Genomic DNA, 26,211 nt, shown 5'->3' on the forward strand with positions numbered 1-26,211 from the left:
CTAAAGGCGGCTTGTCCCAATAACAGGCTGTAAAAATGACAGTGCATATCGCTGGCACTCAGACGCTCAGCAATGCTCTGGCAGATGTAAAAATAACCTTCAAGTGTATTTGCATATAAGAGCATATGAAAGATATATATACATACGAATGTCAGCGGTGTGTGTATGTGTGTGTGTGTGTGTGGTTTACATTGTTAGAAGTCACTAATATTGTAATATAGCATCGATAAAATCTTAGAATAACTATATACTAGTCCTATATTTATTTTAATTCTATTATATCTCACGTACGTGTTATGTCATGAGCAGTTTAAGGGCACAATGTCCGTCAGGCTCATGTGAGGTGAATACACTTTAAGCACCCTGTCACTTGGAATTAACCAAAGAAAAGTATTTTTAAAACTCGCTCATTCATCCAGTGCGATGTGTCTTCATGTCGTTGTCGTGTATTTGCAGAAAATGACTAAAGCAGTGTCCGCTGCTGTGAATGCCACAGCCGGGGGTCACTGCAGCAATGAGCGCCGAGCACACGCTACACGCTACACGCTGTTTTAAACACACAAACACAATGTGGAGGGAAAGTTGGGTGCGTGTGCCTGTGTGTGTGTGTGTGTGTGTGTGTGTGGGTCCTCCTGCTCATTCGCTGTAATACTCCCATAAGCCTTTACTCTGCGAAATGACACAGCTGCCAGACATATCCTCTCTGCTGGCGCCTCGGACCTCCACTCCTTTCCTCTCTCGCTCACACACACACACACGTGGATGCACACACACACACACACACACACACAAACACACACACACACACTCACTCACTCACTTAAACCACAGCGTATTTTAAAACAAAATCAATCCCGATGGAGACTCATGATATATTTATGCACTTTACAGTCTTAATAAATGACTTGTATATTAAAAGCATTCAATCAACTGAGCGCGCATTCATGACCATGAAAGTCGATAATTGGAAACAAACAGGAACTCAAGTCATAAAGTACAACTTGTCAGCTCCTAATTCTGATGTGTTGGTGCGTCAGCTTTAGACTGGAGGAGGAGGAGGAGGAGGAAAGAGGAAGATGAAACAGCATGCTCACTTCCTGTTTATAATAACAGGACACACCCTGTTTATGCAGCACTTTTATTTCACACAAAGTCAGATATTCACGTGTACACTTTAAATATGTGCATGTCCCAATAAAGTTCCTGTTTGAAAACGGAAGAGACTTAGTTTGAGTGTGAACCTCACGACTCAACATTTCTAAAACAGAAATGTGATCCATAAGAAACTAAAAACTAAACTCCAGTCCTTCTCCAGGAAGAGCAGGAAGAGGAGGCTGGCGAGGGAAAAGAGCAAGGGATCAGAATGCAGAGAGGCCCCCCCCCCCCCCGCGGCGTGGTGATGCCAGTCTGTCCATCCATCCCCCTAGCAACCCTGTAACCCGGGGCGACGGGACCTTGACGATGAACAGACACAACAGAACTCTGGTTCTCCATTCGCTCGTTGCCAAGAGGCTGATCATGCAGACCTTTCAGACGTGCACACACTCACACACTGACAGACTCGCACGGGCATAAACATACGAAGACACAATTCCAACACATGGACTGACACCTCCTGCAAACACATACATGTGCTCCAGTACATTCACTGACACATGTGTGTACACCTGTATACACACATACAGTCTCTCCTCTGAGCCGTCATTGGAGCGATTACCTTACAGTCGATGCGCTGCCTCGAAGCGAGGGCAGAGAAATTGATGCCGTTACTGAATCCATGCAAGTCATCATCGGCCAATCCAAGAAGAGACAGAACAAGAGCATCAAAGTGAAACCCAACTTTGTCACACACATCCTGTTGAGAATAATTATGTCCAAAAACATGACTCTAACCCGTTTCTAGGCCCTGCACGTTTATTTGTGGAGAGCTCAGAGAAGGAGCAGATTGCGTGTTTGCAGGCAGGCTCACAATGCTTGGATTCTGCCGCTATGTGATTTGCTCTCTTGCAAATCTGTGTTGATATAAATCTGTGCGTGCTCGCCTGAGGAAGCCAGGTTTGGGGGGGGAAGGCGCACGTCGTCTTGAATAGACGAACGGGCCGCACGCTCGCACGCAAACATCAGCGGAGGGGCGATGACAGCGCGGAGACGGAGTGCTAAAAAAGCTCGGGAGCGACGACATCACGACAAATGGGATGTGAAGTTTCTGGAACAGCGTCGATATTGTTGGGAGCAAGTGGGGGGGGGGGGGGGCAGGGGGGTTATGTTACAGTGTGTGCAGAGCTTCTGCTTATTGATGGATTTCCGGAGAAGCACAGAATCCGTCCACATCAACTTACGGCTTCTTCGCTGCTAGTCGGCTCAGGCCGGACGTCACACAACTCTCCAGGACGTGTTCCCTCTTAATTCACTAAACAGCTGGAGCTGCAGTTACCAGGGCACTAAGCCTGAGATATTGTACGTGTAACAGGCGATGCAGAGTCATTAGCCATGTTGCTTTCAGTGTACAGCACGTTTAATGAGAGGGCACGGCCGCGCTGTCCGAGTGATTAGTTACCGCCGAGGCTGAGGGCCAACACTGTGTGTATGTGCACGAGGCAGGGGGTTCATTCGCTTGAATGTGTGGAGGGGAAAAGGGGACACGTCTATAAGTGTGGGTAAAACAAAGATGTAATAAAGTAGGGACTCGATTCAGATCATCTAATCTCAGTTTTAAAACAACGGTTCATAGCCATGGTAGAAAAAGAAACGGAGAATACAAGAGATTTAACGTCTTGGTGCAATGAAAAATTAAGCAGCGTTTCCCACTGAATCTATTCAATCTATGGCGGCAGCAGGGGTGCACATGCCCGTGCACAAAAGTCCAGATAGTTATGACAATGTGGTGCTGATACACAAAAAGATTAAGTATGACGTTATTTGTGAAACCTATAAAAAAGGTATAAGTTAACAGGATGCTCATCATTTTATCACAGGCGACAGACGCACCTTCTGGGATTCCCCCTCTAAAACAAAACATGGCCTAAAATGATGACTTTATTCTTGTAATATCGTGACTCTATTCTCGAAATCTCCTTTTTGTTTCCCTTTAAGTGACCATAATCCTCCATTGTATAGTTTCGAGTCTATAACAATTCATGTCATAAGTCACAAGAAACTCCCTTTCTCATCACACTCTTTGTTAAAAAGACTGGCAGTCAAATCTCAAGTATCAATGTCAACCCCCAGCCCACTGAAACCTCAGCCAGACACAGATCTGAACTCAGATCTGAGCTCTACCCCCTTTGTTGTCTCTTTTTTTTTTTTATGTGGCATTGTGTGCCAGGGAGGAGACTAAAAATAACTTTCATAGCACGGTTGAAAAGAGGCTAATCCCCGCAGCCTCATTTGTCGCTGTGACTCAGGCTTTTAATTTACCGGTTTATGAGCGGATGTGTGTTTATTGCCTTGGGTCCCTGTGAGTGTGTGTGTGTGTGTGTGTGTGTGTGTTTGTGTAGCGCCAGGAGAGGAGAAACACGACAAACAATGTAAAGAGGTGAGGCTTCTGTGGAATCCCCCAGCCCCCCCTCCCATCCTGCGCCTCCTCCTCTAGCACTGCAGCAGCCACTGCAGCCCGCTCTTTATCACACCATTTTTTACTGCTCCTGACAGCTGGGGAGAGAACAATTCTCCCAAACGTTTATTCAAATCAGGGAAACAATGCAGCCGCAGAGCACAGAGCGAAAACCAGAAACACCTCCATCAGTCATGTGTGGGCACGGATTCATAATCAGCTCATATTAATAACTGTGACCATCTGTCAGGATTCTTTTTACTGCAGGTGATGGTCAACACATCAAGAAGCTGATCAACAGAAGAGAAAAGAGCAGAATGATGTATTGTTAAGATAAAATTAGAGCCTTTCACTAGAGTAGTACAGTGATAGTTTGCCAATATGCACCAATTGCAAGCTGTCTTAGTTTAAATTGTTCTCTCTGTTGGTTTAGCTGAGCGACCCCCCCTCCATCCCTGCAACACCTCAATGCTGGATACCCCTCAACCCGTCCAATCAGAAGCCCCCCTTCAGTCCCCCACACGATGCAAACCTCCTTCTCATCCCCTAAACCAGGTTCCTTCATATCCGAAACACCTAATCCAAACGACTTCTTCCATTATCTTCTATTTCCCAATAGGGTCTAAGCATCAAAATCCATTCCACTGTTCAAATTCAATTCAACTTCAGTCTTATTTACTCAGTCCTCTGTTGCTCTAAGTCTCTCTTGACTGAAATAAATGTGAGCTGCAGCCGAAACATAATAAAGAAGGAACCCAATCTTCTGCTCAGACGCTCATTCAAATTTCATTGATGCTCAAAAGTGTTTGAGATGATGCAATTTCTTTCACAAAACTGCATCGGATTACATAATCCTTGTGGAGTTGAGAATCTGACAAGACGTACAGCCCGATATTACAAAGTTTAAATTGTTATTTCTGCTCAGAAATACTTGTACTAGTATTTTTCAAGTCAGAATCAAGTAGCTGTGATTCAAACTTGGATTTCCTGCTTTCACAGTCTGCTCTTTTGCCATTGGCTCATTTCCCCGAAATTCCTCCTCCTCCTCCTTTTCTTTCCCAGTCCCCTGTGCCATCTGTCCATTCCTACATTCCTCCGCATTCAGGGACGCTCCTGAAATAATTTCTAAAAGGCGTCATATCCAAACCTCCACCCAAAGCTAGAGCCTTTAATTCAATCAATCCTCATAACTTCTCCTGGTGTTTGCTTTTCTGCATTACGTCTCCACCTCTGCACAAAGACTGTTTGCACTTGGTTATAAAAGAAAGTCGTCTCCCAGTGAGTTTAAGCCCCACATTAGAAATCTGTCTGCTCCTCCGAGGTTCATCCCAAACTCTGTCAACTTAATAGAAGACACTTTACTTCACTTGACTACCCAAGGCTCCATTTTTCCTCCTCGTTTCATCTTCAGCCCTCCCCGCTAATCCTCCATTTTCTTTACCTTTTCTCTCCTCTCATCATTTCCTGTCTTTTTCCCTCAGTATTCGTAGAGAGCTCAGGGGGTTGGCTGCGGCTCAAAACCTTTTATGTCGCAGTTCAGTGCAGCTCAGCCCAGCACCCTGCTGCGCTGGCTCTCTTGGTTTTTCACGCTCAGGCCTCTCTCTTTCTACAAATTCTCCTCTCTCCCTCTCTCCGGCACTGAGATCACATCCTTCACCGGGAGTTGAGAGGTAAACCACTTTCATCTTCACCTCCTTCTTTTGCTCCCTCTTGTCAAAACTCCCACTCGCGCTATCTGAAGAAAAGGAGCAACTTCCGCAACTCAACCCGGGCGTTTAGGCTTTGTCTGCATTTTTCAAACGCGCTGTCCTGTGCTCCCTGGGCTGCACCTGAACTCATCACAGCCGCTTCACTGAGCCGTGAAGAAGAGATTATACAAGTGAAAGACAAGCATTCTGACAAAACTCAAGGAAGATGCTAGGGTCAGCTGCCGCACATGACCGGAACTTTTCCCACATCCTCTCATACAGTAGATTCTTTAGATCCCACACGGTATTTCAGGACTGCAACCACAGAACATATCTCGTTTTTGGTGAAATCATCTGAACAATTGACTAATTTCCACTCTTCTCTAAGACTTGTTATTGTTTTATTCTCTTACAGATATACCCTGTAGCACTGCCTTATTATAATCAGTTGCATGTTATATTTGTCCAAATGAAAACTTGTGCTGTCGTCCTCTGTTTGATCGGTTGGTCGCTCTACTCTCGTCTGACCAAATTCTCAATGATTAAACAAAAGCAGTGTTAAATATTAAAAGGAGAGCAAACACCGCAGATTTCAAAATCCATTATTTTCCACCAAAGGTTTTCACGTACACTCAGACAACCTTTGGTGTGTAGCTGCGTTATGTTAAAACAGATGATTCAAAAATACGAGTGTAAACATTGTCGATTATTTAAAGATGATGAGATGACTGTTCTGCTCCATCAGCCATGTGTTTAGAACATAGAGGCTTTGAGTGGGATTAATCAGCATTCGTATTTCTGTATGTTTGGTTATGATTTGAATCATTAAATAGGTCAAAGAATAAGAATAGACACTATGATTTCAAGAGGCACCATATCATGGGTCTGTAATTTGTAATTCAACACTTTAATATGAGTTATTGAATCAATTCATTAAGTTATAAATACGGCAAATAGGGTTTTGCCAAATCGTGAAAAATCTCTTTGGCTTTTTTGCAACAACACATACAAAACAAACATTACGAAATAACTGTAGGTAATTTTTTACAAGACCTGGCAACCAATACACTTTTGTTAACGTTTTGACGTTGACAGCATTAGTGAATGATTTAATCGTAACTGTTAAAGCCCATGGTTACCACATAATGAACCTTTTACAAAAAATATTGAAGAGGTGAGCCATAACTCAAGGCCAGACTTTGGAATATGGTGCAGATGCATTTTCCCAAAAAGTAGTGAGGCCTCCAACTCTTATTACTCAGATAAATAATAGCTCTTACTGAAAAATCACATTTTAACTAGTCCAACATATAAAGTTTTCGTCTGGGAATCTTAGAAAAACATCAGGGACAAACTGGCCAGGAACTGAGAGGTCCCTCATTTCCCTCAACAATCACATCTTTGTGCTTCCACTTGGCTCAAACATCTTTGCTCTTATTCTATTTACTTATTCATTCAAGACTCTTTATAATTCTCGGCCTGTGCCACTCTCTCTGCTCTGTAAGTCCTTCTTTTCTCTCCGTCTTCCTCCCTTTATATTCTGCTATTGCCACTGTCTAGTCCTAAATAGTGAAGCATATTTACCCGACGCCAGCGCAGGCAAACAAGCGGCCTATTCAAAGAGCTCGGCTCTGACAGAGATGGAGAGAGGAAGGAGGAGGCAGAGGACAGAGTAGGAAAACAGAAGGAGACAGAGTAAATTCCCTGGATGACTTGCAGTTACCACTGAGCGATCAATCCCCTCGGTTCAAAGAAACAGTACATGTGCAAACAGTCCTAATGGCTTTAATTGCAGCTTGTTGCAGGTTGTTGCAGTCTGACTCTCGCCCTCCCAGACACACATCACGCTCTCTGGTGACATTAGGCCCTGCAGTCCATTAAAAAATATACTCCCCGCTGTAAACAGTCATTTGCAATCAAGCTTGAGGCTTCTCTCTGGAGAAAAATTGATAATAGCAGGCAGTCATTTCCTCTGCGCCGGCTGGATAATGGCTTCAAACAATCACGCAGTGAGGCAAGACAGAAATCAAAACTGATCACTTCCTTTATTGTCAATTTCAAAGTTAGGGCAGAGTTGCTCAGCGATCAAAGAAATCACTCAAAATATAGGAAGTTTTTTAGTTTTATAGTTGTTTTTTTAGAATTGTGTGTTCAACGCAGAGACAAAGCATTTTGTAAATGTGTCCTTTTATATATAAGTGTTGCCAACAGACAATAACAATTTGTCTGACATGACCTTGCTTTTGTCTTTTGTCTTACACACACACACACGTGCGCACACACACACAGGAAACTGGAGGTCTTCTACTCTCACTGATGACCCTGCCCTGACCGCAGCCTCTACAGGCCACATTTTCTGGTAATATGATCAGATTTAATGTTGTTGATGCAGTGAGACAGCGGCAGCAGTACAATACATCACAGTCAGTGGAACTGAGTGTGTAGAACTGGCACTCCAAAATGAAGGCCCGACATTAAACAGTTTACAGCACAAGACATATTGGATCCATAAATGTCCACCATTGGCCAGGGAAAGCTGCCTTGTCCCTTTGAGGGAACGTGGAGGTAGAGATTCTCAAAGCTAGTTTGATGCACAGCTTTTTTATTTAACCTCTGTTCGAGTGTGAACTGCTTCGCAGATGAGGAGTGAGTGAGTAATGACGCAGGGGGGATAATACAAATGTGTCTTTCAATGAACTGTGTGAAGTTGAGACTTAACAAGGGAGGAGACAATTAACCACTAAGGGAATAGAACAGCGTCGGTGGTTGTATGACACATGTCCCACCCCTCCCCCGAAACAGCCAAACGTCTGCTGAACTAGGAACACACAAAGCCAGTTGTTATATTACATTGACACTTGAGGTCCACAACTGTTTCAACTGAAGGTGGCAGTGAGGGAATATCAGAACAAGAACTTGAGGGACGCACCAATTGAATTTAAAGATCAAACACATAGTTTTTATGGCCTGGTGACCATTGAAAGTCCAGTTATGGCTCTCAAACCATTCATTTAAGGTCCTGGTCATGTAATGTCGTTAATGTTTGCCTGGGTTGACCTATATTCCCATGTAAAGCCAACAAGCTTGCTAACGGGAAGTTAGCAAGATCAAAGAAAGTATCAAAGGAATGACTGAAAATACAAAATGGCTCTAGGAAGTTTCTTCTGAGGATTTCTAATGAACAGTAACAAAGTTTGATTGCACTATTTTACCTCAGGGAGTTTTTCTGCTTCTTCAATTCAACTCTTTATCAAACTAAATGATGCACAATACGATAAGGAAGGGGTGGAAATGACCCGGAATAGAGAAACTAGCAAAAAGCATGGAGAGCTGTGGAGATTAGTGCTAGCATATTGCCAGCTGGGTAGCATGTTAGTAGTTAGCTCACCAGCTAAGGAGCTTGACAGGTTCTTATCCTACAGACCTATATTTCTGATGCCACTTTGCTTCCACATTTTTTCTTTTTTTAAACTGCTAATTGTGTGTGCCATTAATCAAGCAAAATAGCAAATCAGAAGCTGGTATGATGCGAGAACAAAAAAAGCAATTAAACGACCAAACAAACATGACAAATAATTAAAATGAAAATAATCATTAGTCCCAGCGGTTTTTTCCCCCCCATACAATGAAGCATTTACAACAATGTGAGACTGACTCTGGCTGCAGATTCCTCTACCATCCACTCAATATTCAGTTCTCTTACCCTCTACATAAAAAAGGCTGATGTTTGACCCCTGGAGATCTCCATCTTTCACTTCCCTCATTTCCCCTCTTCCCCTCACACCTGTCTGTTGTTCACCTTCTCTCGCCCCAGCTCTACACAGATGAGTGCAGCAACCTCGGGGAAAACCGTTTGAAAGGCCTGTCCGTGTAATATCAGCCTCGTACCAGAGTGCAGGCATAGCAGAGCATGTACCCACACCTTGTTTGTCTACGGCTTATATTAATACGCCGGTGCCTGTAGAGATAACGGGGGCATTTCCTATTATGAGCCAGCCCAGGGAGAAGGGAAGAGGGAGGTACTCTTTAATTATAAGCAGGGCAGACTACATTTGTGTGTGAGTGTTTTTGCATGAGTGCCTCTGCTGAAGATTAATGCAAATGGTAGAGTTAGTTTTGCATGTTTTCATTTTTCGTATTCCTGCTGCAAAATAGAGGATTTGAGATAGGGTGATACATGATGACAGAAGTAACCGATTTCTGATCTTTTAATCGCACGAACAAACTACTACTGGCATCGTCAGCTGGTTCCAGGTGTTTGTGCAATGGTTTCCACAGACAATAAAAACATGATAAAGCAAAAAAACACCCATACTGTTACCACAATTACACACGTTTGTCCACCTGGCAAAGGAAACGAGACTCTAATGTACGCTGTAGGCAGTTTCGGTTATAAACACAAGAATGCGACATGCAGCTGGTGACATCTCCCTGTAAGCTCGCTGTCATTGTCTATGGAAGTTATCACTGTTCCTGTTTAGAGCTTCTCCAATTCTCCATTTCTACAGCATCGTTTTGCCAGATAATTGGTTTAGATCAGCCAAAAATCACCCCTGCCAACGTTGGGAGGGCAGAAACAGACCTGAAATCAACCAAATCTAGCATGTGGAGTGAAAATAGAGACTGCAAGGGAGAGTGATTAAAAATATAGAAAGAGGAATCGAGAGGAGACAAACTGAAGGGGGAATGTGAATAAGTGAGAAATGGTGACAGAAGGTCAGAGGAGGAGGAGGAGGAGGAGGAGTGGTATGCAAGTAGAGATGAGGAGGAGGGACAGGTGAAGATAGAAAAGTGTCAGGAGCGAAGCAGAGGAAAAACAAGGCGGCGGGAATCGGAAGGAGAGAAATGGAACAAACTGACAAACAGATGGAGAGAAAAGGTGTAAAATAGTGTCAGCCAATCCAGGGTCCTTAGTGATGTATGGCAGCCAATCCCGTGGCCGAGCCATCCTTCATCTGACGGAGCATACAACCACCCTGCAGAGCCCAGATCCTCACCCTTATTCAGTTTTTATGAAATAAACACATGTTCTTTAACTGCATGCATGACAAATACTAAATATACACACACAGAGACGTCAAAGAGCTCAACAACAATCATCTCTTTGTGTTTTCACTTTTCATTATCTGTCCAATAAGCCTCATTCAGCTGTGGCTACAAAACGCCCAAACACATGATGCTGAACCCCCGACCACATGAACACATGATGACTGCAGCGCTGACAGAACACTGCCTTATTGTATTATTTCTAACACGGCTATCAAAACACAAAAAAGCACAAGATGAAATTATCACTTGTCCAGAAAACGTGATGCCGCGAAAGAAATCCAGAAACGGAAAAAAACGACCAACAGATGTCACACAAAGAAACGAGATATTGTTCTCACAATGACAAAACACAAGCAGAACACAGACACGGCTCGGTATGTGCATGCAGGCCTTTGTGTGTGTGTGTGTGTCTAATCAACATGTACACAATGTGTGTGTATGCATGTGTGTGCCCACGCTGCAGCATTTTAGTCAACAGTTTGAGTTGAGGATCATCCCCTTGGGTGACATTGTAGCCATCAACCCCTGCAGTGTGTGTGTGTGTGTGTGTGTGTGTGTGTGTGTGTGTGTGTGTGTGTGTGTGTGTGTGTGTGTGTGTGTGTGTGTGTGTGTGTGTGTGTGTGTGTGTGTGTGTGTGTGCGTGCGTGCGTGCGTGTGTGTGTGTGTGTGTTAGTCTGTGTGTGTGCTGCTTCAGCAAAATCTCACAGCAAGGACAGTTTATACCCACCCTGCTCACTGAACCACAGCTACTGTTCATTACCGCTCCCCTCCCAATGGCTCTTAATCATTTGTTCACTTTGTACCTCAAGGTGTTTTACGTGACGTATGTTTATCAAAAGTAGAACCACACTTCCCACTAACCCTAGAGCTTCTGCCACAGAGAGGATGTTTCCACTTGTTCCCTCCCAGGCCTTGGCGTCACTCAATTTGACTTGAAGAGAGCAAGAGGCAGGAGACAGCGTCCCTCAATAGCAGCGAATAAACATTCACACGAGAGAAACCAACGTGAAACTGGAATCATTTACATCAGCGGCACAAGTAGAGTAGAAGCACTGTCAGTGGCTGCAACTCTACTCAGAAATGTGATGTTTGCACCTAAGCAAGAAAGATTTGGAGGCATTTTTTTGTTGGACATACACTCAGGAGCACCAAGGTACTATAGCTGTGTCTATTTCTCCAACAGTAGTCTAAAACCTGTTCTCGTTGTGACAGTACCTTGTTATCTGGACTAATCTGGACAGTCTAAAAAACACGCTCCACTGTTGTGTTTCAAAAATGCGCCTCAAGAAAAATGACTTCCATTCAAAAGAATTGGCGACAGAAATCTTGGAGCCAGATCTGAAAAATCTTATCGAACAATCGACATAGCTGAAAAACCAAACTGGGTTCCAACAAGCTCAACAGGTGCTGGGAGGTCGACTGTGTTTCCTCTGGGTAGAGTTCATTCTTTACTTAAGAAATAGTGATTTCCAAGAGTAACAAGCACTTTAATACTAAGATCCATATTCACAACCTCTGAGCCACCTCCATGAACTGACGAAGGCTACATCCACACTACCACGTTTTAGTCTTAAAACACATCACGGTTGCTACGGTTATGCCTGGTAGAAACAAAGACGTGTGAAAACGATAACGCTGTCACTCTCAGTCACATCTGCTTCCTTGTCGTCTGTCCAAGAGAGGAAGTCCTTGCTCTTACTTTTCACTATTGCTGTTTCTCATTATTTTTCTGTAACTAAGAAACCGATTGCAGAGTTGACAATCTGCCTCCTGTTTAGACCAGTGTGTAAAAGCCCAGTGTAGGAGAATGGTCACCTGATATGGGTTTTCTAGTGTGTTAGAATGGACGGAGATTATTTTTGAAACAGAGCTAAACACTCGTCTGGAAGAAGATAAAAAAAGACGTATTAGCACGGATGCAGCTCACGTCTGGGTCATGTGACTGAAAGCTCCAGATAGAGCTTTAATCTCTCCATACATTACACAGCAATGACACCAGAATGCAAATCATTTGAGATGCCTCCACCCAGCGTGTGCTTTCCAACACGGGGGGATGAATACAGAGCGGCCTGAATTTCCCACAATTCTTGAGAGGAGGGACTCTGATTTCCCATTCGAGCTGTCCCGAGGCGATCTCAGCTAATCGCATCAACACCCCCACTTCCTCTGTGTCGGGCTCGGTCTCGCAGCAGCACCGAGGTGAGGTGGGTTTCAGAGCTGCAGCAGAGAGCACACAACACAAGCACAGCAGCAGAACAGGTGAATACAAACTGAAACACAATGTTATCCTTGAGAAAATTGCTTCGGGCTGCACTGACTTGATAAAAGTGTGTGTGCACGCTCTGGTACAGATATCTTTGTGAGGACCATTTTAAGACTATGTCCTACAGAGTAAGGACATTTTGACAGGTCCTCACTTTCTGACAAATCTTTAATGGACTGTTCTGGGGATAAAGACTTGGTGTTAGGGAAAGAATTAGGTTTAGGTTGTCCTCAATAAGACAGAAGTACAAACGTGTGTGGGAGTGTGTGTGTGTGGGGGTGGGGGCTAGTCTCAGAATGAACAGGCAGGATTCCAACAACTGTACAACAGGACAAACAAGTCAGGCTTTTGTTGCAGTGTTTCAGAAAGGCCATTTTACAATGTGTGACATGTCTCTCGCGCACACACACAAAACAACCACACGCACACAAACAAAACAACTACATGTGACATAGGGTATTTCTAAGGTTGGCATGCTTACATAATGAGAGCAGCTGCTACTTCTCTCAAAGGTGTTGCTACTTACTATGGGAGACGCATGTGCTGTTTATAAACAAACACACACACACACACACACACACACACACACACACACACACACACACACACACACACACACACACACACACACACACACACACACACACACACACACACACACACACACACACACACACACACACACACACACACACACACACACACACAATTGATTAACTGGAGCAACGTTTAACATCTTAACTGAGCAGAGCATCGGGTAGTTTCCCCGCTTTGAATATGAGGACAGATGAATTTCCTGGTTTCACTGAGGTGTGCTGAAAAGCTGTTATAATTCGAGCGCCTCTCAACTGTCCTGAATTAGCATATCTGAGGCAAACGCGAATCTAAACCTGTTGAAAATGCAGAAACTCTGTCAAGTGCAGGCTTTGAAGATAGCATGCTTGTGTCCCTTCAGAAGAAGAAGAAGAAGAAAAAGAAGAAGAAGCTGTACAGCTTCTCTAACAACTCTCACAAATGCAATTTCAAAAAGCGTAACAAGTGCCCTTCAAGCTGCACAGAACAAATGAAAAAATCAATTCTGCAAGAGTCAATCGTGCTGAGGAGACCGAGGGGAGCAGCAGTGATAACCCGACTGATGCACGAGAATCGCTCCCTCATTTCGTATTCTGCTTATCTGTCATGGCCTCCATCGCATGACTTTATTCTTGCTCAGTCCCCGACTATAATTGAAACGGTTTCACTTGATCTGAATCGTTTGATCTGAACAAGCAGAGGAGACAAGGCACCTCTAATCCAGCTGGAGTGAACAAGTGCAAAGATAAATAGAAGGATACTGGAAGAGTGTGTACGTCCGCCAAGGCAAATGCTCATGCAACACGCAACTTCACCACTAGATGTCACTCCATCCTACACACTGAACCTTTAAGTTCACCATCAAAATACAAAAATGTTTGTCTGTCTTGTAGCTTTTATCACCAGAATCCTCTCCTGGCAACACGAGGGGGAATAATTCCATTTAGCTCCTCTACCTTCAGATCCATGAGAGAACATGTACTCTCTGCATCGCCATCACAAATTCAGCATTTTCTATTTTCATAACAGAATCCTGCTCCTGACATTTAACAAACAATTCAGAGCTCTGGTAGTCACACACTATTCCTTCAGACTGGATTGTCCGTCTAATTCCTTGAGGTGTGTGTGTGTGCGTGTGTTTGTGTTTCACAGATGGACGGGGGTGTCAAACAGGGCCGGGTAAATGCAAAAACCTGGGATGCAGAGTCTCACACTCCACTGTTTGCCCACAAATGATGGGGATGGGGTCCTCGCTTGTTGAGGCTTAAGTGAGTGTGAAATGTGTGTCGTCTCCTAAACATTGCATATGATGGAACTCTACTTTCACAGGGATCGGACAGAGCGCGATTATACCGTGTCCTCGCAGCAGCAGGACCTTCAGGCCCAGTACAGCAGCATCACTGTGTTCTCGTTCAGCCCACCACACACATCAAGCCCTGATTGATTGAGTCAAATCACAGGCAGCTGTTCGGCCGCCTAAACAGGGAACAGCTAAGGTCATGAGGAAAATGACTTTCCACAAAGTTATTTTACCACAAGGTCAGAAAACAATGAGAGTTACAGCGTCCTGCGGAGGTTAAATTGTTCTGTTTCTAAATTGTTTCCTGAAAGCGATCGACCCGTTTTAGCTGCGTTAATAAACCAAAATCAACATTACAGAGATAGAAAAACACGTCAGTGAAGAGGATTGTTCGAGATGCTCATGCTGCCTCTTATCTGCTGTCCATGTGTCTGAGTGGATACAATAAATAACCAGGTCTAGTGTGGGCATGTCATTTTTACACATAAACGTTCAGATTAAGGGCACTTTCAAAATGACCTTTGACAGTTGGTCCAGCCCCTCTGACTCTTCAGTTTAGTCTGAACCAAATTAACAGGTGTGAAAGGTGCCCCGGACCACAGTCCAGCCCAATGGATCAAACCTTTGTTCGACCAAAAGAGTTGAACTCTGTCTGGATCAAACTGAACCATGGTTTGTTGCTTTTGATATATTACAAAAAACACTTTTATGGATGGTATAGACTTTATATACAGCATTAACAGGACATACCAATGTCATAATAAAGTCTTCAGTGTGCTCCATGCATTACTATCAAATGTAACAAGGACACCAACCTTTGTTTCAGATGTCCAGGTGAGGGAAAGTCTCTTTATCAGCTTCATGTGTATGATCTGAGGAAGGCGGTGGTACACTTCCTGAAACGTATTATTACTTATTCCTATCATCCCCTCATACAACCTGCCATTGATAAGTCAATGGCAGGTTGACGGTCAATCGCTCACAGACTGACCTGGATTCAGACATTCGCAGACATCCAGCTTTAAACACTGAATGTGTTGTATCAGCCATGTGATGTTTGAAAAGGGGGGCTTGTTTTATCTTAGTCATGGTGTCAAGATGTCAGGGAAATACCAATTTCATTCAATGTTTAACACACAACACAAGGAAGTGAAGTGAATAAACCGGGAAGCAAATTGTATTTGACGAAGTGGATGTCAACTTTCTGTGAGAGCTGCTGCGGGGGAGATGTGCTGCCAACGGCTCCTATTCAACCACTGAGCGAGAGGCTTTCTACTGCTGGCATTTGGCTCTATGTGCCTGTGCGTGTGTGTGTGTGTGTAGAAAGAGAGAGAGAGAGAGAATTGCAGGGGGAAAAAGGAGAAAACTCGAGTAGAACTGACAGACTGTAAAAAAGGATGTTTATTTTTTTGGCAGGTCAGCGGAGAGGAAATTCTTATTTACAGTTAAAGAGAGGGATGTGCGGAGAATCATGTACGTCTGTGTCTGTACGTGTGTGTGTGTGTGTTGGTTTGTGTGTCTCAGCACGTGCGTACAGACATCGCATATGTACATACGGCATGTGCGTTTATCCATGCATGCAAGGCTTTGAGCTGGGCTGTACAAGAGGGGAGGCTGTGTACTTGTCCGCGTCAATGAGGACAGTGCTGTTTGTGCACATCTGAAATTGCCCAGGGGGGTCAGCGGCATATACACATGACCATCCATTTACAGTGCACAGAGAGAGATCGTGTGTGCGTGTGTGTGTGTGTGTGAGTGTGACTTGTGTACTGTACTTGTCACCACCGGGCTGGGAACTTGATTTGCATCTCAAAAACCAGTGCAGCTGTTTCTCACGGTAACGAAAGACCATTTGGTTTTTCATAACTGTTCTGAGCCAAGCCTTAAATGAACCAATCACATGGAGCGGAAAGCAAAGTCATATCTGATTTCCTGGAGGGATGCGTAGGCACTGCAAACTGGGAGGAAATAAAGAAGCAATAAGGACAAATTAAGCTACAATGAGATGGGAATGTTGTGGTGGTGGAGACCCTGAAGGTAACAGCAAGGTTACACAGTTGTATTTTATATCCAGTAAAACACAAGGATGGGCCACTGCAGCAGATGATGGGGAGAATAAGCAAGGAGACTATCAAGCTCTAAAGAAGGAATGTGCAGAGGATTATCAGCTGCAGATGCATTCAGACGAGAACATCTTCTTTGCATTTCAATGCATCTGCAGCAGCAACAACAGGGAAACGTGATATGAGGCTTAATTTGTTTTTGCAAAGGCAACAAGTCCCTGCTCAGGCTCCACAGTCCTCGCCGCAGGTTTCACTGCGACCGCTGAGGCTGCCGCAGTCACAACTACTGTCAGGGAAGTTTCCCTCCACACAGACACACACAGCCACACACTCTGATGAAGACACAACCACAAGAAAACAGAACTTTTACACACACACACACACACACAAACGTGAAGATCTGGAGGGACTCACCAGTCAGACAGGGGGGAGAGACGGAGGAGGACTCGTCCAGAAACCAGCATTCAGCGGCTGCTTGAAGGAGAAAGTGGTTCGGGTCTGTTCAGCGGGTCTTTCCCTGTCCTCCTCCCGGGGCTGCACCTGAAGAGGAGCGGCTCATGTGTTCGTCCGCGGCGGCTACAGGGAGCGATGAGTCCCGCTGCTCCTTCTCCGGCGCTGGTGTGGACACACCGAGATGTACAGTTCACTCTGCTCCGCTCCGAGCTCCGCCAGTCTGCAGGAGGAGGAGGAGGAGGAGGAGGAGGAGGAGGAGGGCCAGCAGAGAATCATGGGAAGTGTAGTCCGCAGCTTCGATGACAGTACTGCATAATGCTGCAGCTGTACTGTGGATCGCTCCTCTGCAGTCACTGGAACTCTGGTGTATTTCTCCTCATTCACAAACATATATCAGTCAATCAGTCAATCGATCAAGGTGTATCTGTACAAAACATAAAAGGCAAACCAATAAATAAAAAATAAAAATATCAAATTTATAAAGAAGATAAAAAAATCGATAAATAAAATAAAAACGAATGAATGAAACAAAAATTAATTCAATAATAAATCTTTGAAAGGGAATACACACTGTAAAAAAATAAATCTGTGTCAAAGGATGATGGGAAATGCTCTCAAACTGGATCTGGTATTTGATAGCTTCACATCAAATTTCATTACAACATAAAGTAGCTTAAAGACACACCACATAAAAAGAGAAGAGTCTCCTTACTGGGAAGTTTCACATAATGAACATATGTCATATACTGATTAAATAAACTGGATACAGATACATTATTCACTTTTATTGAATGTGCCTGCAGGCAATTTTTAATTAAATCTAATTAAATTAAATTAAATTTAATCTAAATTGACTAAATCTAATACTATTCGTGACCAATACATTAGAGCTAGATATAGTAATTAAGAGTATACATGAAATAATTGCTGTAAAATTCAATTATATTAGTAATATTCACCATCAAATCAACAAGCAAAAACAGTGGCTGACACATTTCCTTGTTTACATCAGAGACAGTTTGAAAGACAGTTTGAGCTCCATGATTTATGATTTTCATTATGCATGTTCCTGACAATCTGTTTAGTTGCAAGAGTAGTAGCATGGAGTAACAGCACTAGTAGTTTGAAAAAGACACGTTAAACAGCTTAAACAGCCTAAACACGCTATTTCATTATGGAAAAAATTTATATTACATAACTTGTTGTCATGCTCAGGCAGGGATGAGACCCTGCAACAAGACAGTACTGTTTTTCTTCTCTGGGGTCAACCGTCCCCTTGAGCATTCATTGTTTCCCAGCGCCCTCTCACCCACTTTCTTATTACTGTAGTAAAACTACACTTGTGTACAAGTATGTGTGTGTGTGTGTGTGTGTGTGTGTGTGTGTGTGTGTGTGTGTGTGTGTGTGTGTGTGTGTGTGTGTGTGTGTGTGGTAAGGTGGGTGGAAGTCGGGTGTGTATAGGAAATGCTTCTGCCTCTCAGTAGCCGTGTGCGTCTAAATTTAGACCCCCGAGCCTCTACTGTCTAACTGTCACAGGCTGGGGTCGGATTGTCGGCCTTTCAGGAAAGAGATTTGCCGCGTGTTGAAGTCAGGATAAATTGTGCGAGCTGGGGCGTGCTGGACATTTTGTGTTCGTCAAACGCCCTCGAAAACAGCGAGGCTATAAATAAAAAGCTAAACTGCACAGAACAAAAAGGAAGTGCAAATATAGAAGAGTTTTACACAATGTGTACATGGGTTGGTTAGTGTGTAATGTTCACTCTCTCTTCCCTCAAGATTTTTCCTGTCTTGGAACTTAATTATCAGTTTACTGAGAATTCATAACAAACTCACATTCACTTCAAAGTGAGAAGAAATGGCAGGAGTATAAATCCGCCACCACTTGCTCTCAGTTTCCAGCTCATACACTTCCACAGAAAATCTAATTTGACAAGCTTCCCTTCGCAAGAATTGCAAAATGCCAGTTTTGATTTGAGGCTTCAAACCTCTCCTCTTATACGCAGACGCATTCAAGCCATTATTGGATTTGACTCAAGTGCTAACTCAGTCAACATTTCAAATGAATTTCCATTACAGACCTTTTTTTTTTCTTCTAAAAAACCTTGATAGGCTTTTGACCTTTTTTCATCTGCAGAGAGCAGGAAGTGGCAGCGGCTGGGGACCATTTTGTCCATTTGATTATGAGATGTGTCGGTTTGATTGTCTATTTGGAGAGCAGCACCTCCTTTATTGACTTGACCGACCCACCATCCTAATTCTCTTCTTGGACACTGCTTGTCTGATGGTCGCAGGGAGGTGCCACACTCAGTTTATTTCCGATTCCATAAATGAACTTTGTCTCTTTGTGAAGAGTTTGCTGCTGTGTTCACACCTCTAACTGTGTTCCAGTTAAAAACCACAAGCTGGTAGTTAATGACGCCTGTGGTCACTCTAATCTACTACTGTGAGTTTCATAGACGACTAACATTACAGGAGAGAGCAGGAACCTGGTTGTCAGTGATGGCTGCAGAAATCTCAACACTAAAGTCTGATGTTAGACAAGCAAAAACACCTCATCGCCCTGTGTTGGAAATATGTTTACACACAAGACTTACAACATCCATTCCATCTATCATCTGTACCGCTTTTCCTTTGAGGGTGACAGAGCTGGAGCCAATCCCAGCTTGGGAATAGGGCGAGAGTCGGGGTACAACCTGGACAGGTCGCCAGCAGAACACTGGGAGACACAAAGAAGCTGGGATTCAAACTGGGAACGTCACAACATCACAGCTAATAGATTTAATACCTCACCTCAAAAATACAAGATCCGCCAGGAGAAAGTGTTATTGTATAAACATGAAATATTTATATTTATTTAAGTTGATCAGATATGAAGATACTTAAGTGTTTGTTTTGTTTTGTTGGATATTGAGTTTTGGGGATTTTAGTCTGACGGATGTTTTTAATGTCAAGAAATTAAAACGATGAAACGATTTTGAAGGATGTATAAATAATATATATAATGACACTGTGGAGGTGGAAATACAAATATAACCAAAAGTATCGTTGTGTTTCAAATATTCAAATAAACCCCATTAATACTTCATCCCCTTTACCTGTTTGCCTGTCGTTCTTCTTCTGCCACTCGAACACCTGATTTACTTTAATCCTCTGGCGCCCCCTCGTGGTCTTTACTGAGCAGCACCTGTCTCCTTCGGGGTCAGAGGTCAGCGCAGTAAAGATGGCGGCTCCCACTAAAGCATCAGTGCTGCTGAAGGCTGTGAGGACAATAACGGTCCGGTTCTGTCCGTTCGAGTCCAACGTCCGGTCCACGCGGTAAGAAAAGTGTGTGTGATGTGACGGGTCGTGGGGCGGCGCCATCTTGTTTCCGCTGGACTGTGAATAGAAGCAGAATCACGGTCATTAGGGAAACATCAGTGTTTCCAAACAGCAGCGGACACAGGCTGGTTTCATCTGAACGCTGCTGGAGGTCACTGCTAGTTGAACTGAAGTGATTATTAACTGTTTAGTTGAACCTGAGAAGACGCTGCTTACATCTCTTTGTCTTTACTTTGTGTATGAGCAGCTGTCAGATGTCACGTGTTGTTATGAACTTTTTATGTTTATATCTTCTTCTCTGTTAAAGCGAATTCCTTATCAATCTATCTGTCTGTCTATCTATCCATCTATTCATCTTTCTGCCTGTCTGTCTACTGGGTCTATCTTTCTATCTATCATATCTACTGCATCTATCCATCTATCTGTCTGTCGGTCTACTGGGTCTATCTATCTATCTATCTGTCTATCTATCAAGCTGAAACATGTTTATGGTTGTGTGATGCTGTTAAGCTATTACGTAAAAAGTATTATTACAAGTCCTGGTTTCATGGTTTTTCCTTAAAGTATTTTCTCGTCAGTGAAATTCAATTTAACTGTCTAAATAAAAAATGCCTGTTATGTAGAAATGTATGATATTGCTCAGAGTACAACTTCTACGGTCTATGAGTACAACGAGATTGACTAACAATCCTGTCGGTGCATTCACAGAAATATTAAGAATAAACACTTAACTTAATGAAAAAATTGAGATAGCTTATTTGGTTTTAGAATAAACCATAAAATGTGTCAGGTGCTGTTGGATGTAAACATGAATATTCAATTAATATAAGATTCTGTAGGGTAAAGAGTCAGTGTTGGTGTTGATGGTCACCGAGATCGAGACAGTCAGTGTTTAACAGTGTTTCTCTAAGACGCTGTTTTTGAATCTGTTTTAAAGTTCAATTTAAAAGGTGCAGAAAATGGAAAAAAAGTGAAGTAAAAGTACCTCAAAAGGATACTGAAGTGCAGTACTTAGTAACGTTACTTCTGCCCCTCAGGGAGTTTCTGGCTGCGGTGAGCTCAGAGAAAGTCCGGTCGACCAACATGAACTGTGAGGTGACATCCATGGTAAAACATGACCGGTCTGAACCAATAGTGGATATATCTTATGGTAAGTATTATCTGATTAACTGTGTAGGAGAAGTTAGGCTGCAGCTCACACACTTTGATTTAACAACCCGTGCATTTACTAGAAAGTATTTACCTGAGCCGGTGTTTGTAATAATTCAAACTGAAGGAATTGAGGAAAACTTGTGAGTCGTTTCGCTGAAAAACCGAAAATGACACAAGCAGAATAACAAAAATAGATGTCCACGTGTTTGAACACAATTTTAACATGAAATTACAAAATTATTTATTGAGAAGAAAATCTTTAGTTTAGTTTTTACATACATTTATAATGGCAAGAGAAGCCTGCAGGTCCCTTTTTAATTTTTTAGTCTGATAAACACCCAGAGCTTGAAGACATTTTTACTTGTTTTTGCTCTTTGAGACATGTCTACGCTGAAAGACAATATTTCAAAGTAAACAAAGCTGATATAAACTTGCTTCATAGCTTATGACTTACTACACATTAACCATCACTCTCCCACACATCGTGAGTCAAGCGCTCACCAAAAGCAGGAATATCTGCCACAGGTCAGCAGAGCATGGTACGGAAGGAAGAGTGTGTGACTTGACTGTTGCTCAGGGTTAACTGAAGCACTTCTTACACACAGATGTGTCCCTGTGGCTGTGTGAGTCATGTCTCTTTGTCTTTGTCCACCACAGCAGATGGAGAGCGGCTGGTGATGAAGGGGGCACAGTTGACCAGCAGAGAGATGCTGGAGGCGTTTCAGTCCCGCTGCATCGCCAAGGACCCGCAGGGAAAAGCTGCGGCAAAGAAGTGACGATCCGTGTGTTCAACTCATCTGTATTTATCTGTGTACATTTATAATAAATATTCATTTATAATAAACATATCTTGATTTAAATGTGAGGTTTCTGGTGTGAATTGACCTTTGATTCACTGAAGCTACGTAGAAGTTACTTTGGGGTTTTGTGTATCTTCTTCCTGTTAATCACTTGATCTAAATTTCACAACTGTCAACATTTTAAACAACACTTTACTACACTCAAACAAAAAATATCAGAATACTGCGAACTCGTACTAAAGGGGAAATGGTTTGGACATTCCTGTGTGTGGGAGAGGCATCAATTGAAATGCGTTAAAGTCAGTGCAGGGTCGTGGGGGTGTTTTTGCATAATATGTCAATCTGCTGATACAAAAAAAAAGATTGTTCCAGCATTTTATAGAATGTTAAGCAAGCTTCAGTTAGCTTACGTGTCATTTGGCAGAGTTTTAGATGCAGCTTCTTTGAAAAGAAAGAAAAACAACCTTTCACTGAGTCACGGAAATCTGAAATCCTGTCCTCTCCTACTCACCCAGGATTTTATTTAGCGGCATAGTTTCCACATAGAAGTCCCTTTATCTGATTAGCTGAACATGTTCATATGGGAGGGTTGGTAATTCATGTTTTAAACTTAATAGCTACTATCTTTCTCTATAGAGGCAAGTAAAACCGGTATCACCTACCAATAATGTGTTGTTTTATTAGTAAACGGATTTTAAGGGTTAAAAAAAAACCTGTAACTGGTATTTGTCTTTTAATTTTTTAATATAATTTACAACTAAATGCAAATAGATGTATCATTTAATCTATGTTAGTGTTAATAAAATGATTCATAAATGGAATACAGTGTTCAGATTATAACATTTGCAGATGATATGAAGATGTTAATGTGTTTTTCTTTTAGCACATGAACAGAAACAATTACTAAAACCACCAGTCTTAGGGATTTTGTGCAACCTTGTCAAACCCTAAAGCGTTTAATGACTCTGGATAAATTGTATTTGAACAAGTAGTAAATTCTATTTACGATTCACAACCCAGGGGAATCCTCTCACTACACTTCCCATGAAGCTTCACCGGTGGGCCTCTGGTTTATGACTTGTGGGACGCATTCCAACATTTTGGGGTTATTTTTCCGTTAAAATAAAACTGTGACTGTTCCAACATTTGTGGGGGAACAATATAATTAATACAGAGAAACCAGGAATAACATATGTACATATAATATTTTGAGGGTTAAGGGAAGAGGATGTCACACCTTGTCAAAGCGATTTGTGAATATGGGCTTTACCAATAAAATGTGATTGATTGATATAGAATATAAACTAGAGAAGAGATCGACAATATATGCATATAGATGAAAAAGACCAAAATTATTAATAGTAATAACACACACACCAACATTCACGAGTCTAAATAAAGCAGGATTGCTTTGTGGTTTCAGGGAAAATAGTAGTTGCAGAAAACAGATGATTACAGATGCTGCGTTGCCACCGTGTGACGTCTCGGGCTGTGATTGGCCGCTGCCGTGTGGGTCCGTGTCGGGCTGCTCCTTTAAAGAAAGCCAGTGATCCTGTTCCCACACTGGAGCAGAGTTGAATCCGGAGTCAAGCCACCGGCCGAAGTCTGAGGAGAACAAATCAACCAGAGACTGCAAACATGGTCGACAGTTTTGTTGGGACGTGGAAGATGATTTCCAGCGAGAACTTCGATGACTACATGAAGGCCATCGGTAGGAGAGAGTTTCACATGTTATCAACTTGGGAAATAAAGGATTTGAAGTAGTTGGATTTGCAAAATGTGCAAATGCTGCAAGTGAATTACACAGAATGCATTTTTAATCTTTTTTGCTCCTTGTTCTCTGCAGGTGTGGGGTTCGCAACCCGGCAGGTGGGGAACAGAACCAAACCTAATCTGATCGTGAGCGTGGACGATCAGGGGTTGATCTGCCTGAAGTCTCAAAGCACCTTCAAGACCACCGAGATCAAGTTCAAGCTCAACGAGCCCTTTGACGAGACCACCGCCGACGACAGGAAGACCAGGGTTAGTGATGGAGCACAGAGAACTCATCCTGATACCGCCACTGAGTGTTTTCTGTGTCCGTGCATGAGGGTGACAGTTTGTCTCATGATGTTTTCCGCCCCGCAGACCGTGGTGACTCTGGAAAACGGCAAACTAGTGCAGAAACAGAGCTGGGATGGAAAAGACACGAATATCGAGAGGGAGATCACAGATGGGAAAATGATAGCGGTAAGAAAATGATTCTTTTACTCAGTTATTCATTTGATTTTGCACATGAAACCAGGTTACTCGTTGAAAGCTCCACTGTAACTTTTAATAAGTTCAATTAGTTTATGCAGGAGTCTGTAATCAACCAATTCTAATAACCATAACCATTCGATTGATAATAACTTATATTTTACCAGTTTGTCCTTTTTAAATATATGCTCATTCATATTTTACCAAAGCAAAAAAATGAAATTTGATATAAAGTATTTTTTATCACATTATAATTAACATGATGCAAAAAAGACACACTCTTCTGTGTCACATTTAATTTTTAACACGCTGTGAAAATATTGCAAAGAATGACAATGTAAAAAAATACTCATTTCATATCACATTATATTATTGACATGCAATGTCAATAATGCAATATGTTCATAACCATTTACTCCTAATGTATAAACTTTAATGCCCACATATGGGTAGCAAGTAAAAATGAGTATACATGAAGGAATAATGAATTTTAATGTAATTTTAATACTGTAGCTCCTAATTAAACAAGAAGAAAACACTTCATTGTTGTAAATTCACAAATCTAAAATTGAAGTAAGTGAAGTTATATCATAAAAGATGATTTTTTTTTTTTAAAAGGACCACAGACATTCCTACAGGATTAATGCAGGATTAACTCTACACAAATTCTTCAGCCCCAATTCTTCCCTAAATCCAAAGCACGTGTAGGAATTCATCTCCACCTCTTTTTGACAGAAATGCATAATGGGCGACGTGATCGCGGTGAGGACGTACGTGAAGGAGGCGTGACGGAGGTCGTCCCCCAGTCCTCGGCCCGCTCCGTTGGATGCTACTGCTGGATGACAGGCTCAGTTCAATGAGCGTAGCACCAAGCTAACATCCACGGCGTGTGTTCGGCCCCTCTCACTTTCTCTCTCTTCACTGTGTTGCCAAGAAAAAAAGAAGAAGAAAAAAAAAATCACATTTCTGTGCCTCTGTTTTCCAACATGACACATTTGGGTTCATTTTGGAGCTGTTGTGGTGATTTGAATAAAAGACCTTTGGGAAATTGTTTCTGTCGAGAATGGTGTGTGTGTGAGTGTGTGTGTGTGTGTGGTTTGAATCAATGTCAAAGCAATGTCAGCAATTCATTAGGTCAAGCTGAGGAATGTGTAGAGAAAAGATAGGCCCTAATGGGAACATACCACCGAATCTGAAGAGCTGGTTCCTGACTTTAATGGTTTATTCCCAGGCTCCTAATCACTCCACATGCGATCACATTTTCCAGCTGCTTTGCTTTTTTTTTACGCTTCCAGAAGACATAAAGGGTCCGAACATACCCCCCCCCCCCACACACACACACACACACACCCACACCCACACACACACACACTCAAAGGTCAAGAAGCCGACAGTGGTGATGGATGATGAGCGCTGGCAGGAGCTCTCAGAGGAATGTGAACTTTGATTTAGAAGAGAGCGGCATCATGCAGAGAGTTCAGCGAGGAAACGGGTTCCCTCTTCCTTTTTAGGGAGGTCGAACATTTCCCATCGCACATGTATTGGCAGCTGCACGTACAGTACACGAGCAATCTAAAAGCAATATGGGTCATCCCTGTAGACGTTGACGCCTTTGGCTGCCGCTCAAATGTGTGTCTGTGTGTGTGTGTGTGTGTGTGTGTGTGTGTGTGTTGTGAGTGTGGGATTGTTCCAGAGACGACTGCTACTTTCCCATGACAGGAAAAAAGGAGACGATAGCACTGATTGGACGTAATGGCCAAA

General features: G+C 42.8%; 3 protein-coding genes across 3 annotated transcripts in view; 2 read left to right on the top strand and 1 right to left on the bottom strand.

The window, feature by feature from the left end:
- Positions 1–17,154, bottom strand: part of pag1 (phosphoprotein membrane anchor with glycosphingolipid microdomains 1) — a 48,318-nt gene extending 31,164 nt beyond the window's left edge. Inside the window, 1 exon segment of the mRNA XM_053446635.1 lies at positions 16,904–17,154. The gene's annotated coding sequence lies outside the window, so the exon portion shown is untranslated.
- Positions 17,155–20,146: 2,992 nt separating this feature from the next.
- On the top strand, positions 20,147–22,272 carry mrpl53 (mitochondrial ribosomal protein L53). Its single transcript, XM_053447395.1, has 3 exons — positions 20,147–20,257; positions 21,298–21,410; positions 22,070–22,272. Exons 1-3 carry the CDS (start codon positions 20,163–20,165, stop codon positions 22,186–22,188), a joined length of 327 nt encoding a protein of 108 aa, XP_053303370.1. The 5' UTR covers positions 20,147–20,162; the 3' UTR covers positions 22,189–22,272.
- Positions 22,273–23,759: 1,487 nt separating this feature from the next.
- On the top strand, positions 23,760–25,498 carry fabp4a (fatty acid binding protein 4a). The gene is made up of 4 exons (XM_053447396.1): positions 23,760–23,923; positions 24,059–24,234; positions 24,340–24,441; positions 25,186–25,498. Exons 1-4 carry the CDS (start codon positions 23,851–23,853, stop codon positions 25,237–25,239), a joined length of 405 nt encoding a protein of 134 aa, XP_053303371.1. The 5' UTR covers positions 23,760–23,850; the 3' UTR covers positions 25,240–25,498.
- Positions 25,499–26,211: the final 713 nt, after the last annotated feature.

This window comes from Pleuronectes platessa, chromosome 18, assembly GCF_947347685.1.
Source record: "Pleuronectes platessa chromosome 18, fPlePla1.1, whole genome shotgun sequence".
Taxonomy (NCBI): domain Eukaryota; kingdom Metazoa; phylum Chordata; class Actinopteri; order Pleuronectiformes; family Pleuronectidae; genus Pleuronectes; species Pleuronectes platessa.

Coding starts and splice junctions, on each gene's coding strand:
- fabp4a (XM_053447396.1), top strand. CDS start 23,851: ATGGTCGACAGTTTTGTTGGGACGTGGAAGATGATTTCCAGCGAGAAC. Junction 23,924..24,058: donor TGACTACATGAAGGCCATCG/GTAGGAGAGAGT, acceptor TGTTCTCTGCAG/GTGTGGGGTTCGCAACCCGG. Junction 24,235..24,339: donor CCGACGACAGGAAGACCAGG/GTTAGTGATGGA, acceptor TCCGCCCCGCAG/ACCGTGGTGACTCTGGAAAA.
- mrpl53 (XM_053447395.1), top strand. CDS start 20,163: ATGGCGGCTCCCACTAAAGCATCAGTGCTGCTGAAGGCTGTGAGGACA. Junction 20,258..21,297: donor TCCAACGTCCGGTCCACGCG/GTAAGAAAAGTG, acceptor TCTGCCCCTCAG/GGAGTTTCTGGCTGCGGTGA. Junction 21,411..22,069: donor AATAGTGGATATATCTTATG/GTAAGTATTATC, acceptor TGTCCACCACAG/CAGATGGAGAGCGGCTGGTG.